Consider the following 17,580-nt stretch of genomic DNA (forward strand, 5'->3'; position numbering starts at 1 on the left):
ACATCTTTAGAGTTTGGGGTGAACTGTCCCTTTAAGAGCTCAACGAGACCTTCCTGTAAATAACAGCTGTGAATTCATCTCGGGCACTTCATGGACTCGGGGTTTCTAAGACCCTTAGTCACAGAACCCGGAGTCCAAAAGCATTTGTGTTTCCAGACTGGGTCAGACGGCAAAGGGGCTGAATGGAGGTTTTTGTTCCTGCTGGCTGCATTTTGTGGAGGTGAATTTAAAGATCCCTGGGCAGGCATCACATGTTCCCAGATCTTGGCAGGGTCTGTCCAAGCTGACAGCGTACCCGTTTGCTTTCTGAGAGCATGCCGACCATCACATTTTCCAGAATTAGCTCAACAGACTCGTGATGGGTTTGTTATCTCCAGGTGAAACCAAAAGCAACCAGTGTTGCCACAACAGGAAAGCCTGTCGTAGGTCAGCTGACATCCCAGCCGACCAGGATGGCGTCTCCGGAGAGGCGGTTCATTTCTCACCCGAAGAAAAAGGAAAAAAACAACAAGCAGGCAGTGATGAACATGACTCACTGATATCAAGTATCCTACTCTGAAATGACTGAAAGTCATCCTTCACACAAATCCACAGGACTTCTGACTCTTTTTTTTTTGGAGAGGTTCCATCCTTCAAAGCTCAACTCAGCACAGTGTGACAATTACTACCTTAAATTACTACCTTAAATTACGACCTTAAAAGCCCCATGACATAAAAATGTAGTCATTCCTGTTACCTCGTCCATCCACACTTAATGTACATCAAACACTGTGTTCTTGAAAATGAAAATTCTTTTTTATTTATTTATATATATATATATATATTTGATTTTCCCTCGTTTTTCTCCCCAACTATCTGTAGGGACACCCGACCAAGTCCGTGATCCCCGTGTTCGTAGGCAATGGAATAAGACTGCTCAACTACCCGGGCGCCCCTAAAAAATATGTATTTTTGTATGAAATACAAGATGTTTACATCAAACCATGTAAAACAGATACACTACCTTGTTTAATATCATGGCTCGTGATTGGTTAATAGATATAATAATAATTTTTCTTTGTCAGTGATTTAGATAAGTAGGGTGAGAGGTCATATTTAATTTCTCTGCTTTATGAATCATTGCTATGAAGCCATCTTAGCTCATTCTGGTGGGTTAGTCAACTTTTAGACCAGAAGCCGCAAAACCTTGAGTGTTCACTTCAGCGAGAATTAAACTTCTATTGACACAAAAATCCAAAGACAAACAAGTTGTAAGTCTCTTCAGGACCACTCAGAATGGCTTACCTTCTTGGCGCTGTCAGGCCCGGCTTCGTCGAAGCAGAATCGGACGATGCGCAAGTCTTTGCAGTACAGGATCAGCTCGGCCGGGTTGAACTTCAGCTTCTTGTTGGACCCCAGCACCTTCTTCTTCCCCTTGGAGTCGTTCACTGTGAGGAGACGAATCCACAACACGACTAAGAAACCTGAAATGATGTCGATCACGCCGACCGGCCTGTGACTCTTTTTTTTGGGGGGGGGGCATCCCCCCCCCCTTTTCTCCCCAATTGCATCCGGAAAATTACACCACTCTTCCGAGCCCTCCCGGTCGCTGCTCCACCCCCTCTGCTGATCCGGGGAGGGCTGCAGACTACCACGTCTCCTCCAATACATGTGGCCGCTTCTTTTCACCTCACAGTGACGAGTTTCACCAGGGGGACGCAGCACATGGGATCACGCTATTCCCCCCAGTCCCCCCCCCAAACAGGCACCCCGACTGGCAAGAGGAGGCGCTACTGCAGCAACCAGGACACATACCCACATCCGGCTTCCCACCTGCAGACATTGCCAATTGTGTCTGCAGGGACGCCCAACCGAGCTGGAGGTAACACGGGGATTTGAATGGGGCAATCCCCATGCTGGTAGGCAACGGAATGGACCGCCACACTACCAGGACACCGCCGGCCCATGACTCTTTACTCTTCACACAGTCATCTGAGCAGAACTCTAAAGAAATGAAATGTCTGCGAATCTAATCTGCGATCTTATCCAAGTCAGTACCAAGACCAAGTGAGACTGTCAGCACTGTCCATCACAACTGAATGAAAAACATCACCCTGGCTAAACTGTATAAAGACCAGAGTAGGATCTGTTGACAAAAGATGTTTTATTTATCCATCTATCCATCCATCCATTATCCAAACCACTTATCCTGCTCTCAGGGTCACGGAGATGCTGGAGCCTATCCCAACAGTCATTGGGCGGCAGGCGGGGAGACACCCTGGACAGGCTGCAAGGTCATCACAGTGCCCACACACACACACACACACATATTAACACCTAGGGGCAATTTAGTACAGCCGAGTCACCTGACCTACATGTCTTTGGAGTGTGGGAGGAAACCCACGCAGACACGGGGAGAACATGCAAACTCCACACCCGGGACGACCCCTAAGGTTGGACTACCCTGGAGCTCGAACCCAGGACCTTCTTGCTGTGAGGCGACCACACTAACCACTGCGCCACCGTGCTGTCAGATCCGTTTTATTATATTTCATCTGATCAAATGTAATACTGGAGTGGGGAAAAGGGAAGCTGCTTTGCTGGAAAGACCCGATGCTGCTGTGTCTTAGTATCACAAAGGAACACTGACAGAAATTCAGTGTGAACAAAAAACCAAACTGACGCAGATGAGGGAGGAGATCATTAAATCTACTCTCTGGAATTCAAACTACTGAAAACACATGGGAGGGAATATGTGAATAAATTCATCACAATATTTACATCGTGCAAATGAATGGCAATATTCCTTCAGCGAGTTGAAGTTAAAGGTGACACCTAAGCTGAGCTGGAAGGAGATGTGAACAGCTAACCGGTCAGTTCGGAGTACTGTAGTCGCAATACCATCATTTATCAGACAATTCTCACAAGAGGAAGACAGACTTTAGTTGTCTTACAGCGTTCTGGACACACACTAAACACATGCAGGGAGACGTGGCTGAAGAACTGTTTGTTCTGCATTTCCCATACTTCCTCCAGGGGCAGCCAGGAGAAGTGGGCAGTAGGCCTTTTCTCCAGCACCCGAGGACACATTCCAGATAGAAGTCCATGTCATGGTCCGGGACAGGACAGACAGCCTTCTGCAGGTTTTTTTTTGGTTCTTTTAGATATTGGAGGAAACCCATGAGTAATCATACGATAACTTTCGTCTAAATGTTGGTCCATGGTGAAACGTGTTACTGTTATCAGCAACAGCGGCTTAGGAGCCAGTCAAACCATCTAGTTTACCTGATAATTTGATTTTAAAGAAGTTGTTTATGAAGTCTTACAACATCTTGTGACTAACAGTTGTGTTGCCAATCTTTTTTTTTTCCCTTTTCTACCCCAATTGTACTTGGCCAATTACCCCACTCTTCCAAGCCGTCCCGGTTGCTGCTCCACCCCCTCTGTTGATCCAGGGAGGGCTGCAGACTACCACATGTCTCCTCCGATACATGTGGAGTCACCAGCCACTTCTTTTCACCCGACAGTGAGGAGTTTCACCAGGGGGACGTAGCATGTGGGAGGATCACGCTATTCCCCCAAGTTCCCCCTCCCCCCGACCGACCAGAGGAGGCGCTAGTGTAGCGACCAGGACAAATACCCACATTCGGCTTCCCACCCGCAGACACGGCCAATTGTGTCTGTAGGGACGCCCGACCAAGCCGGAGGTAACACAGGGATTCGAACCGCTGATCTCTGTGTTGGTAGGCAACGGAATAGACCACCACGCCACCCGGATGCCCTTGCAGATCTACTTTTAACACCACCGGAATTAGTGAAGAAACTTTTTTTTTCTGATTTTTCCCTTTTTTCTCCCAATTTAGTGGCCAATTGATCCCTATTTTAGTTCAAATTCCCACCCTCATACTGCATGCGTTCACCAACTGCATCTCTCCGGCCGGTAGTCTCGAAGGAGACGCCTCACCACTTTCGTGACAAGGTGAATCCAGGCCGAACCACTGCTTTTTCCGACACACACAGAGATGCTTTCCTGTGACGAACACAAGCCGACTCCGCCCCCCTCCCAAAGACAGCATTGCCAATTATTGCTGCTTCATCGAGTCCGGCCATAGTCGGCCCTGACGAGACCGAGGCGCGAACCCCGGTCCCCAGTGGGCAACTGCATCGACACAAAGCCGACGCTTAGACCGCTACACCACCGCGGACCCCTTGGAGAAACATTTTTCACTGATGTATTTAGAGTAGTTTGCATTTTTTCCATGGCGTACCATGAAACAGAAGGTATTTAGGTTTGTTGTTTAAAGATCCCTTCCACTCAAAAAATGTGTTTTTCTTATGTTTGTGTCCCCTAAAATGTCCGGCCTTGACTATACTGACTTGTATCTGTGCAAACTTTGTCACTCGAGAGGTGTCTTCCCATTCCTCTACTGGAGGAGGAGCTGTCCGTGCACTTCCCTAAAATCTGAGGTTCAAATGTACCCCGGGTAAACTTCATTTGGTACGCCACAAATCCGAAAGCCGATCTTCGTCTAATATGTAAATGCAGGGCGGCCAAAGAAACCTGAAACTTCCTGCGCAGAGCGGACTTATCAGTACAGAGAGTGAGTTAGCATTAGCATTAGCATTAGCATAGTGGACGTTTTGACTGCAAACATGGTGGAGTGTGCCCTAAAGCTTTCTTCCACTACAACTTCTACTACTACACAGCGGCTCATCCATTTCCATCTCTTCCTGTCCTCTGCATCTTCCTCTGTCATACCAGCCACCTGCATGTCCTCCCTCACCACATCCATAAACCTCCTCTTTGGCCTTCCTCTTCTCCTCTTCCCTGGCAGCTCCATATCCAGCATCCTTCTCCCAGTATACCCAGCATCTCTCCTCCACACATGTCCACACCACCTCAATCTTGCCTCTTACTTTGTCTCCAAACCGTCCAACCTGAGCTGTCCCTCTAATATACTCGTTCCTAATCCTGCCCTTCTTCATCACTCCCAATGAAAATCTTATCATCTTCATCTCTGCCACCTCCACCTCCACCTCCTGTCTTTTCATCAGTGCCACTGTCTCTAAACCATACAACATAGCTGGTCTCACTACCATCTTGTAAACCTTCCCTTTAACTCTTGCTGGTACCCTTCTGTCACAAATCACTCCTGACACTCTTCTCCACCCACTCCACCCTGCCTGCGCTCTCTTCTTCACCTCTCTTCTGCACTCCCCGTTACTTTGGACAGTTGACCCCAAGTATATAAACTCCTACGCCTTCGTCACCTAGAGATTTCTTCCACTAGCTACCAGAAAAAATCCCACTTCTTCTTTCGGCTTATTTCTGTTTCTCAGGGGTCACCACAGCAGATTTTACTGTTTCCATCGGTACCGTGTGAAGGCACAGCATCCGTGGATGGCCATTGTTAACCCGGGCCTTGACCGATCCGGTATGGTCTTGTCATACCGATTAGGCAGAATTTTACGTCAGATGCCCTTGCTGACACAACCACTACCAAAGAATTCCCACCATACGGCTGAAATGGTGGGAATTTATTTACAGACATCGGGCTCACATGCCTACAAACCTGGAGGGACTGCGGCTCTGCAAGGCTCGTTTCAGTGAGGAGTGTTTCCATGACCTCATGCAAACGTCACTGGTTAGTTTTGAAGTCTGACGCTGTGCCGACTGTTTATCCTGGACTGTGACAGGAAGTGGGAGTCAGCATGTAAGTTATGCATTTCTTTTACTGAACCGAGTCACATGAACGCTTTCTGCATGTAACACATCTCCCTTGTGATTTATTAACTATGTTAGCTTTTTGCTAGCTGCTGCTAGTTGTTCGGCAATAATAAAACTGTAAACCATCTATTTAGTTAACGTTTCAAAGTTCAGCCACATGAAGTGATAACGACGGCACGAGGTGTGTCGTTTGCCACCCGGAAAACAGCACCGTGTGCAATATAAGCATCTTTTCTACTCTGGACCTCGATCCCGACCGGACTCACATGGGTCCCCCCCTGCTCCGGCGAGCCACTAACAGCATCCGTCATCGTGCGCTCTGTGGGTTGAGGGAGCGGCGGCAGCGGCGTTGGGAGTCATCAGCAGCGGGGGGGGGGGGGGGGGGGGTCCTCCCCTCTGGTGCTTTCTGGGCTCAGTCCCAAACAAAACTCTTGGAACCACAAACTGACACCCCGGTGGTTTTGAATTTTAGACTACTGCCAATGAGCCAGTTCCCAGGCAAACTTGGTTGTCAATCAAGACAAACAGATATTAATATAAAAATCTCAAAGCCAAATTTGATCAAATATTAACAAACGAGACTTGCTCAAGTGATCGGTTACAAAACAAAGGCAATAAATGACGGATGACAGCTGAAAAACATGGAGATTTTTGCTCAGGTTGCACGTCAGGAAAGCCATGTGCCTTATAAACAGAAGAGTTCATGAAGGAGCAAAGACATTTTCTCAGGTACCTTGACAGGTGCGGCTTTACATCCTGGTCCTCGAGTTAAGGGAAGACCTGCTAGTCAGGTGTTGTCTGATCACGAGTCAAGCACTTTTATCTCTAAAACCGTCTCGAAACGCTTTTAATCCTAAACCCCATATCCCCACACCGCTTCTGGTGTGGGAACATGGCGGTGCGAATTCACATTTGCGGCGGCCTCACCCAGTACCGTCGGTGCAGTGTCTTTGTCCACGTCTAAGTTTTTGTCTTCGTTTGTTGGTTGGGAGAGCTGGCACTGGATCGGTTGCGACAGCTTGGTCTGCGGCACTGGGGGCCCAGGGACCACGGCCTTGCCCAGAGCTGCACCCGAGGGGGTAACACTGAGGGTGGTCTGACAGGATGCGGAAGCGGGGCAGGCTAAGCTAGCTGCTAGCCCATGCAGACCGGCAGTTCTGATAACACCAAGGGCGGTCTGGCGGCGGCCTCGCCTGGCGTTGACTGTGGTGTTTTTGGTGTCGTCGTGTGGAGTGCGGGGAGGTGTTGTCAAGGGTGTCTGGCTGGGAGAGCTGGTGCTGGATTGGCTGGGAGGGCTTGGTCTACTACGTCCGGTTGCCACAGGGACCGCGGCCACTGCCTGGAGCTGCGCCGGAGGAGGAAACACGGAGGGGGGTCCGATAGGACGCGTAATCGTGGCAGGCTAGGCTAACTGCTAGCCCATGCAGACCGGTGCTTCCAACAGTCACCCTGGCTGGCGTTTGTTCCCTTGGACGGTGATTTTTTTTTTTTTTTGTTGGTTTGGATAGGTGTGTTAGTTTGGTTGTGCGTGTTAGTTTGGATGTGTGTGTTAGTTTGAATGTGTGTGTTAGTTTGGATGTGTGTGTTAGTTTGGATGTGTGTGTTAGTTTGGATGTGGTGTGTTAGTTTGGATGTGGTGTGTTAGTTTGGATGTGTGTGTTAGTTTGGATGTGGTGTGTTAGTTTGGATATGTGTGTTGGTTTGGATGTGGTGTGTTAGTTTGGATGTGTGTGTTAGTTTGGATGTGGTGTGTTAGTTTGGATATGTGTGTTGGATATGTGTGTTAGCTTGGATGTGTGTGTTGGTTTGGGTGTGTGTGTTAGTTTGGATATGTGTGTTGGTTTGGGTGTGTGTGTTAGTTTGGATATGTGTGTTGGTTTGGATGTGGTGTGTTAGTTTGGATGTGTGTGTTAGTTTGGATGTGTGTGTTAGTTTGGTTGTGTGTGTTAGTTTGGATGTGTGTGTTAGTTTGGATATGTGTGTTAGTTTGGATGTGGTGTGTTAGTTTGGATGTGTGTGTTGGATATGTGTGTTAGTTTGGGTGTGTGTGTTCTTGTAGTTGCCGAATGTGTTTTTGTGTGTGTGTTGCTCTGCTGTGGGCTGGGGGAAACAGCATTTCGCTTCACCTCATGTGTGCAGGTACATGAGGTGAAACAACACAAAGTGTTGCTGATTCCTAAACAAAGGCTCATGATTCGTCACACACCAAATAAACTGCAGGGCTTGGTCCTTGCAGCCAGACAGGAAGTACTACGACGTAACCTCGCACCCACGACTTTCCCACCCACCGTCCACATCCCTTCAGCCTCACTGCCAGTGTGCACACGACTGTAAATGGTGCACAAATCTCAAAACGAGCAATATCACGTCCTCTCTGTCAGCCCATCTTGGAGAGGCGTGACCTCTCTTCACCAAACCGACAAACGTGGACGACCTCTGACGGACGACCCAAACCAGCACGCTAACAAAAGGACATGCACAAAGACAATAAATATCATGCTCTACCACTTCAACACAACAGCCACCGCCCGCTCGCCCCGTCAGCAAACCATGGCAATGAGATACATAAACACGGCTAATCCCAGCCCGGCGGCCTACCCGGCGCCCACGGTCTGCACCGTGACCTCAGCTGTGGACATGCCGCGGCTCACCGCCCACTTAAACCACCCATGGTTCATTCGGTGTGGTCCGGGCCTGCGATGTTACCCCACACAGCGACACACCCAGGTACAGGCCTATCTGGTGTCCCATTTTAAACATTTTCTGTCTATATTATCCGCAACCGATTAACTAGGGGACAATCCCCTCTCCCTCTGCCCCCCCCTCCCCTCCCTGCTCTGCATGCGAGAGGGACCTACATCCACCCATCCATCCATTATCTGAACCACTTATCCTGCTCTCAGGGTCGTGCGGATGCTGGAGCCTATCCCAGCAGTCATTGGGCGGCAGGCGGGGAGACACCCTGGACAGGCCACCAGGCCATCTCTCACACACACACACACACACACACACACACACACACAAACACACATTCACACCTAGGGGCAATTTAGTACAGCCGAGTCACCTGACCTACATGTCTTTGGACTGTGGGAGGAAACCGGAGCCCCCGGAGGAAACCCACGCAGACACGGGGAGAACATGCAAACTCCACACAGAGGACGACCCGGAACGACCCCCTAGGTTGGACTACCCCGGGGCTCGAACCCAGGACCTTCTTGCTGTGAGGGCCCAGGGACGTACATGTGCTCTTCAAAGAAACAGAGCGAGACAGAGTAAGATAGAAAGAGAGATAGATGCCAGCACACATTTTCCAGAGTTTTGGCGAGCGCCTGTTTATTGTGTAATTGTTGTCTGATTTTAGTGTTTGCTTTGAATTCCATGAGAGAAACTGAGCCCTTGTGTAGCCGGGGCATGTTGACAGGTCACACCGATGTTAATGTGGCGAGGTTTCGTCAGGGAGATGATCCGTTTTCTCTTTAGGCTACTGTAATTAAGAAGACAGACTATGTAAATTAACTAAGGTTAGGCTGATAATTGTGTGGACGACCAAAAAAAGTTCACATCTGACTGGGTTAATCCAACATTGGGGGGGGGGGGGAGTCTGCCCCCCCCCAATGTTGGATTTTAAAAAATATATATATATACAGAAAGGACCTGGGACGACCTGGGGTTCGAACCCAGGACCTTCTGGCTGTGAGAAAACGGTGCTGACCACTGGGCCACCGTGCTGCCAGAGCTGTATGTTGGTTAGCGTTACATGGTTTGTGTGATGGGTTTTATTCCAAGCTGAGTCATCAGACAATGACGTTAACTACTAACTTGGCTATCCTACCGAAATTGCAACACACACTGCATATTGATCATTTTACTGTCAGTCACGTAATTGTTGCCTGCCTGCATGTGTGCGTCCTTGTAATATTTATTTTTTCTAGTTAATTTTGCTGGCGTCACTGTAACTGCACCTCCATGGCGAAAGGGAGGTGACTTTACGGTACGGTACGCCAGTCAGTATGTTAACATGACATTAGAAAAAGTGGATTTATTGTGTTAGTGAGACTAAAACTGGACTTTTAAAACACATGTAAACATGTTTGTCCGACCGAAATCATACTAAATCAAATTTCTGGAAGTGGGACTAACACACCTAGATGATGCGGTTGGGGATGGATTTACTCTGGCATGTACGCGCTTCAATTGGCCCCGAACTGGCCTAGGCGTTCTGCGCATGGCCCATAGTTCCCGCGGCGGGCTTCCACCCGGAAGTGGAACAGCTAGTATCAACAGTATCAACATGGCGAGTGCTAGGGCGAGAACCACGCATTTCTGGACAGACGAGGAGACAAACTTCATGTTGTGTCAGCTGAAGGAGGTGAATATCCTGAAGTACATGGATGGAGGGAGAACGCGGAACGGCGAACTATTTAAGAACGTGGCGGAAAAGTTGGACGAAGCGGGATTTAAATGAACTCTCGAGCAAATCCGTGTTCGGTGGAAACACCTCAGACAGACCTGCTACTACAGGCCTGCTAACTTGTTTGTCGCTTGTGACACAATAGGTCAACCGGAAGAAGGTCAAAAAAAAAAAGTAACCTGCTGAAAGGGGGCATATCGCCACCTACCGTACCGGGGTCGGACATACTTCCATCAATAAATCGATTCTCCCCCAGTTCTTGTATACTGGGACAACGACGGTAGTCCAATTACATGTCCTAATCGAGCTCTAACCGTAGCTCGACTTAGCTGTGCATGTAAACGCAGTCCCTGTCAATACTCCTCGGGTTTGCACTAAGTAAGGATGTCAGAAAAAATAACTGCAAACACAAATAAGTCATTTCAAGATTGCACGACAAATTTAAACAACTGAACACGGCTTAAATATGCACTTCCGAGAGAGAATTTCAACCACTCCTGGTTGCTGTACGTTGCTTCCCTCCCCCAACACGCCCATTGAAGCCCACTCCAATCACCACTCTCTCTCCTTGGGTACACTCTCCTCCACTTCATCCAACCCACTCCAGAATTCGTCTTTCTCTTCCATCTCACACCCAACTTGCGGGGGCATATGCGCTGACAACATTCATCATCACGCCATCATCATTGTTTGCCACTGTGAAAGTAAAACTGCAGTCACTGGGTTTTACCTGTCACTACTTGCTCCAAACAGGTCAGGGGTATGTCATGCTCCCCGAGGAGGCGGTGGGCGATCTGGAACCTCTGAAGAAAGCAAGAGAGGAAGAGGAAATCTCAACTATTTCTTCCTCTGTGCCGGTATCTCTACAACTACACACACATGGCTGTTAAAAGTGTTGAAGCTCTTGAGCTGTACTGTGGTGGGACCAATAACTTTCACCAAAGAAAAGCTCAAATTAGTGACCCTTATAAGTGAGCCTTCTAGTTTTTAGGCCAGAAGACTGAACACCATTAGAGATCAGAAACAGCATGGTGACAATCAAACTATTTTGATGCTCAAATCAAGCATTTCAATGATGAGGAGATGAAAAATCAAGAGGGTGTTACGGTTATGACCACTGTGCAAGACACACTCTAAAAACAATCGTGTCGGACTCCCTGAAAATCTAGCTTGAAACCGATCCTTACGAAATCCCGGAGGGAGGATAGAAAGATTTCTTAATGGAGCACAAAGAGAAGAGTACCTGTTTGGATGGAGCGTCGTGGGTGACAAACGACACCTTGAAGTTGGTACATATCAGCTTCCCCCAGAGATCATCCTTACTGCTCTCAGCGCTGATGCATTTCCTCACAAAGTTCACCTCGTTCACCACAATCTCCCCTGGTGGAAAGAAACAAGAAATTCCAAACAACTTGAAACAAGAACACTGACTTCAGGCCCTACAGGAGGGAAAAAAAATATGGCCATCTTAAATTTGAAACACATTAGTTAACGGAAAACTTGCAAATTGGGGCCGACAATGGACATTTCAGAGATCGATATTATACCCTGCCACACAAGGACTTTCCAGCAGCCATCTCGTGAATGGCAGTAGGTGAACCTCCAACAGCGTTATTCACCAGACAGTTCAGCGCTGCCTCTGTCGCTCTGCTGAGGGTGACTGTAGGTCAGAATAAGGAGCCTCGAATCCACAAATAGGACTTTCACATGTCTGAAGATTGTGCAACGCAGTCTTTCAAACCCTCCAACTTTAACCAAACAAAAGTCACTTTCCAAGGTTTACTCTACTTCCTCGCATGCCTGCAGGCTGTTGTCACCGCCCGGCTGCAGCAGCCGATGTGCCTTTCATCACAGCCTCCATGGCTTCCCTTAATTTAGCATGGACCACATGCCAACATTGCTGTCTGTTTACAAGAAACATGACCCCTGTCCACGGCTTACGAAATGATAAGTGCATGGACAAGAATGTTCCTGTAAAAATATATTGCCCCCGGGCCTTTTTGAAGATGGGAACAGGGAGGGGCCGGGTGGAGTCCTGCAGAAAGGCGCTTCAAAGCACCAACTCCGCACAGGGAGGAGACCGTGCAATGACGCATTTAGGTTCCAGACCAGGTAGCTAATCCTGACATCGTTTTTCCTTTTACAGGTTTAATTTCACTCCTTTTCCAACATTAACATTTTTCTTCGGCTGACATAACGCGATAATTACAAATGTCAGTCAGCCGTTCAAAAGACCCGCACCTCATGTTGACGTTGTTCTGTTTACCTTCACTGAACAACTATGTCATACCTCCTGGTGATCCAAACCACAGAGGCGGTGTCTGCGGTGGCGTAGCGGTCTAAGCATCGGCTTTGTGTCGATGCAGTTGCCCACTGGGGACCGGGGTTCACGCCCCGGTCTCGTCAGATCCGACTATGGCCGGACTCGATGAAGCAGCGATAATTGGCAGCGCCGTCTTCGGGAGGGGGGCGGAGTCGGCTTGTGTTCGTCACAGGAAAGCGCCTCTGTGTGTGTGGAAAAAGCAGTGGTTCGGCCTGGATTCACCTTGTCACGAAAGTGGCGAGGCGTCTCCTTCGACACTGCGGGCCGGAGAGATGCAGTTGGCGAACGCATGCAGTACGAGGGTGGTTGTTTGAACTAAAACAGGGACCGATTGGCCACTAAATCGGGAGAAATCAGAAATAGATTTAAAAAAAAACCCCACAGAGGCCTGGTCCTCCAGTGGTCCGCAAACTGAATACATTAAAAAACACACGGGGGCGTCCAGGTAGTGTAGCGGTCTATTCCGTTGCCTACCAACACGGGGATCGCCGATTCGAATCCCCATGTCACCTCCGGCTTGGTCAGGCGTCCCTACAGACACAACTGGCTCTGTCTGCCGGTGGGAAGCCAGATGTGGGTATGTGTCCTGGTCGCTGCACTAGCGCCTCCTCTGGTCAGTCGAGGTGCCTGTTCAGGGGAGAGGGGGATCTGGGGGGAATAGCGTGATCCTCCCACGTGCTACGTCCCCCTGGTGAAACTCCTCACTGTCAGGTGAAAAGAAGCGGCTGGTGACTCCACATGTATGGGAGGAGGCATGTGGTAGTCTGCAGCCCTCCCTGGATCGGCAGAGGGGGTGGAGCAGAGACCGGGACGGCTCGGAGGAGTGGGGTAATTGGCCAAGTACAATTGGGGAGAAAAATGCAGGAAAAAACAAAAACACACAGATCTGGAATGAAAAAGAACCCCTTTTATTTATTAATCTATTTATTTATTTATTTCTGTCTTTTCTTTATTTATTTTACAGTGGACTTTTTGGGCGTGTAAAAAAAGGCATTTATTCATAGCGAGCAAATCCTAATCATCTGTGAACCGTCACATCACCTGACCAAATCGAAACTACGCTTCTTTTCCTGCCAAAGAGGGTGCGGGTGTTTATTGACTGCACCTTCCTTCACCAGATGACACCACGGAAAGGCGGTGCACGGTCACTCCCAGGAGGCCTTGCAGTCACAAAACTGTGCGGGAACCGTCACTCAACCGAAGGTGGGTCTACTTGACTGGAGGATAATTTTACCAAACCTGTCCTGCTAAACATGCACCCCGTCCGGGCACCTCGTGAAGTGTCTGAGGGAGCCGTAACTGATATTTCAGTCCGCTGCGTGTGATTAATGGGCCTGAAAAGCCTTTCGTCTTGCTCAGAAGGGCGACTGGCAGCGGGTGCGAGGCTGCGACAGAGCGAGGACAGAGAAGGAACACTGCAGACAAAGAGAGCGCTTAGTTTACTCTTAATCCTTTCCTCATGCAAATATTTTACTGCCAGGGACATATTTCCACATTCCCATAAGAGGCCTCTGCTCACACGCCCCTCCAGAAAAAAAAGAAGAAGAAAGAAAACACTCCTACAGCACCTGCCGTCTTTACACGGGCCCACGGTTCGAACGCGAGCAAGAGGGGCGACGGCGTGAAGAAGCTCGACAGCAACAGCGGACCGGCATCGGCGTTGGTTGTGCGAAAGCTTCACGGCTAAAAGGCAGCGTAAAAAAACGGCGGCTGAACGAGCACGAGAAAGAAACCCAACAGCAGCAGCAGCAGCAAAGGGAATATAAAGTACAGATGAGCAGTAAGGAAGCGAGGGAGATACCCGCAAAACCTAAATGTGGAAGTAAAGACACAAGCGCTGGGGGAAACTTCCATAAAAAAAAAACCCCACTTCCCCAAAACAACCGCCAGTATGGTATCAAGTCACTCCACCTCGTCCCATGAACTGATGTATGGCTATGTAATTTTACGTGTTCATTTTCAAGCACAACACTACCACTACTACTACTACTACTACTACTACTACTACTACTACTTGCAGCTGCTCCCATTATGGGTCGCCACAGCGGATCATCTGTTTCCATCTCTTCCTGTCCTCTGCATCGTCCTCTGTCACACCAGCCACCTGCATGTCCTCCCTCACCACATCCATAAACCTCCTCTTTGGCCTTCCTCGTCTCCTCTTCCCTGGCAGCTCCATATTCAGCATAACACAACACTACACTTGCAACAAAAAGAAAGAAAAGTCTACCAGAATGTCTCAGTTCACTCAGGTGCGATAATCTGATTTAAAACAGGGACTTTCTGGCCCTGTGATGGCCCGGCGGCCTGTCCAGGGTGTCTCCCCGCCTGCCGCCCAGTGACTGCTGGGATAGGCTCCAGCATCCCCGCCACCCTGAGCAGGATAAGCGGTTCGGATAATGGATGGATGGAATAAGAGAGATTTTATGATTTACCCTTAATACATTCACGAGAAAGAACGAATGATTACAACAAGGAAACAACATTTCAAAAACTACGGGGTTAAAGCAGGATCCTGGTCAAACTGGTTTCCATCTAAACTTTAAAGAGGATCTGACTGCACCGTGCTCAGCAAACAGAGTGCACTTCTCCTCCCGTTCTCTGCAGTAATGTGGAAAAAAGAAAACGTGAACTGACTCACCTGGAAGTAACTTGGCTTCCAACTTTTTGATGGGCGGCTGAATGGTTTTCTTCACGCCAGTATGAAAACAGAAAGAACACAAACCACAGTGGGGCGATAGTCAAACACCGGCTCATTAGAAAGTCAGTAAACAAGACGAGACACGCCACATAAAGGCAGAAACGGAAGTGTAAACCACACTTAACTGAGGAGGCACTTCTGCAAGTCTCGGGGTATTGGGGCTAAAATGTACCGTCTGCCTATAAAGACCTACCGGTGAACTTCAAATGTCTTGGTAGCGTAACTACTTTGAGCACATGACCGCCGGGATTGTTTTGCTTAGTTTGAATCGTATAAACTGCTGTGCTGCACGTGACGATGCAATGCCGTGGTGTTTACAAAGCCAAATGGAAGCAGTGATGGAGCCACAGCTGTCCTGCAAAACACTCTCGAGCGGCGCTCGGTTTTCCACAGATGGAAGTGACACTGTTAAGTCTGGCTCCTGCAACACTTCAGATGTTTGTTTCAGCATGGTGCGATGTGGGACGGTGCTTAACTTTGAACCTCACATTCCACCCAGTCCCACTAACATCCTCCCAGCCTCCTCCCAGATGGACGCAGTGAGCAGAGAAAGTCCTGCACTTCTGAAACTGCTTGCAAGTAAGGAAGCACCAATACCACTTTATCACTGCCGGTACTGATTCCCGGTAAGAATCTTTAGGTATCGGGCCAACACTGAGTACCGATCCAATCCATCACTCTTGCCAAACAGGGCAGATTTAGACCAATAGTTTGCAGTCAAAGAGCAGAATAACTGAGATAGAATCAGCTTCCCTGCCCCATTAAAGGAACACGGGCTTCCATGTGCCATGAACGCAGTAAATCAAGTCATTATGCTTATTTATGATATGACTGCCGGGATAGGCTCCAGCATCCCGGGACCCGAATCCAGATAAGCGGCTTGGATAATGGAGGAATGGATGATACTGCTAAAGAGTTTTGGTATCAGCTTTTAGTTTTACCAAGTAGCCTGATATCCGACACCAGTATGTGTACTGGTGCATCCCCACTTGCAAGTAAATTAATGTCAAGTACAGAACCATATATACTCCATCTGTACACATCTCTCTTCGGTGAGGAGCATGTGCTCCATTCCACATCCATCCATAAACAGTCATCAACTCCAAGTATTTCAGCAGGAATTGAGGGATATTACCAAGCAGTTTGGAAAATGGTCAACGTCGTTTTTCCATAGCTGCGTCTGCTTTATTTTCCCTGAAGGAAACTAAAGTAAATCACTGATCTCCTATTCTATTTAACCGATCCATCGGCCTTGTTGCCTCCATTATTATTTGGTGTATTTGGTTTAAAGATCACTGGAGAGAGCAGGTCTGAACCTGAGCAACAGTTTTGTTTCAAGGATACACTCATATTTACACTTTATTTTATCAAGGTTTGTTGTTATCATATTATTATTTTATTTTCTGTTGTCTTTGATATCATCTTACTTTTACTTGTACACTTTCACGTGAAATGCGTTGCATGTGAATGTACGAAATGTGCTCTACAATTACAAGGTTGATTGATTTATTGGTTGATCATAAAAGTAACAGTAATCAGTTTAACTGTGACAGTGTTATCGTAAATCAACAGAAGTTATTTATTCGGGCAGAATTAGGACAGTAAACAACCAATTACTCTAAATCCTCGCCAAAATAAACTAGGGCTGTGTGTTGGTGAGAATCTGGCGATACGATACGTATCACGATACAGGGGTTACGATTCAGTATATGGCGATATATTGTGGTTTCATAGGCCTGTGTTCTGTGTGCTTACGCTACTTCCTGTCTCAGTTTACGTTGTTGGGTTGGAGTGGAAGAGTCAAATGGCTGAAGATAGATGACAACACCGTTATCTAGCGGTCGTGGGGTTACACACAACACAAAATGTGTGTCACGAACCTTCACATGGAAGCAATTAAAAATCGATACGGTGGTTTTGAGAACCGATACAGTATCGCAAACGATAATATCGCGATACTCGAGTGTATCGATGTTTTCTTACACCCCTAAAAAAAATGTGATTTCTTCTCTCAGCAACGCAGAAGACACGAAGCAGTGCCAGTTTTTAATTTTTCTATGAAGCAGCAATCGTGTTTGCACGTCAAAGGTTCTGTTTTCCTTTTTGATAACACATCACCAGAGACTCGCTGTTATTTCTAAGTATTCTGCTACTTTTATTATATGCAGTTTAGCCAGAGGAGTATATACTATATATATATATATATATATATATATATATATATATAGTAACACTTTAGTATGGGGAACATAGTCACCATTAATTAGGTGCTTAGTAGCATGCAAATTAGCAACATATTGGCTCTTAATTGGTCATTATTACGTACTCATTAATGCCTTATTCTGCATGGCCTTATTATACAACCAGTAAGCCATTAACTATGAGTTTTCCTTCTATAACCTCAGAATTATTGCTTATTAGTAGTACCATCTCAA

General features: G+C 47.7%; 1 protein-coding gene across 1 annotated transcript in view; it reads right to left on the reverse strand.

Annotated features, from left to right (window-relative positions):
• Positions 1 to 17,580, reverse strand: part of mtmr10 (myotubularin related protein 10) — a 51,341-nt gene that overhangs the window by 32,277 nt on the left and 1,484 nt on the right. The window contains exons 2-5 of the mRNA XM_056278094.1: positions 15,086 to 15,134; positions 11,365 to 11,501; positions 10,852 to 10,924; positions 1,285 to 1,427 (exon numbers count right to left, since the gene is read on the reverse strand). Coding sequence (XP_056134069.1) covers positions 1,285 to 1,427; positions 10,852 to 10,924; positions 11,365 to 11,501; positions 15,086 to 15,134 — 402 coding nt within the window. The remainder of the gene's footprint in view (positions 1 to 1,284; positions 1,428 to 10,851; positions 10,925 to 11,364; positions 11,502 to 15,085; positions 15,135 to 17,580) is intronic.

This window comes from Lampris incognitus, chromosome 4, assembly GCF_029633865.1.
Source record: "Lampris incognitus isolate fLamInc1 chromosome 4, fLamInc1.hap2, whole genome shotgun sequence".
NCBI lineage: Eukaryota > Metazoa > Chordata > Actinopteri > Lampriformes > Lampridae > Lampris > Lampris incognitus.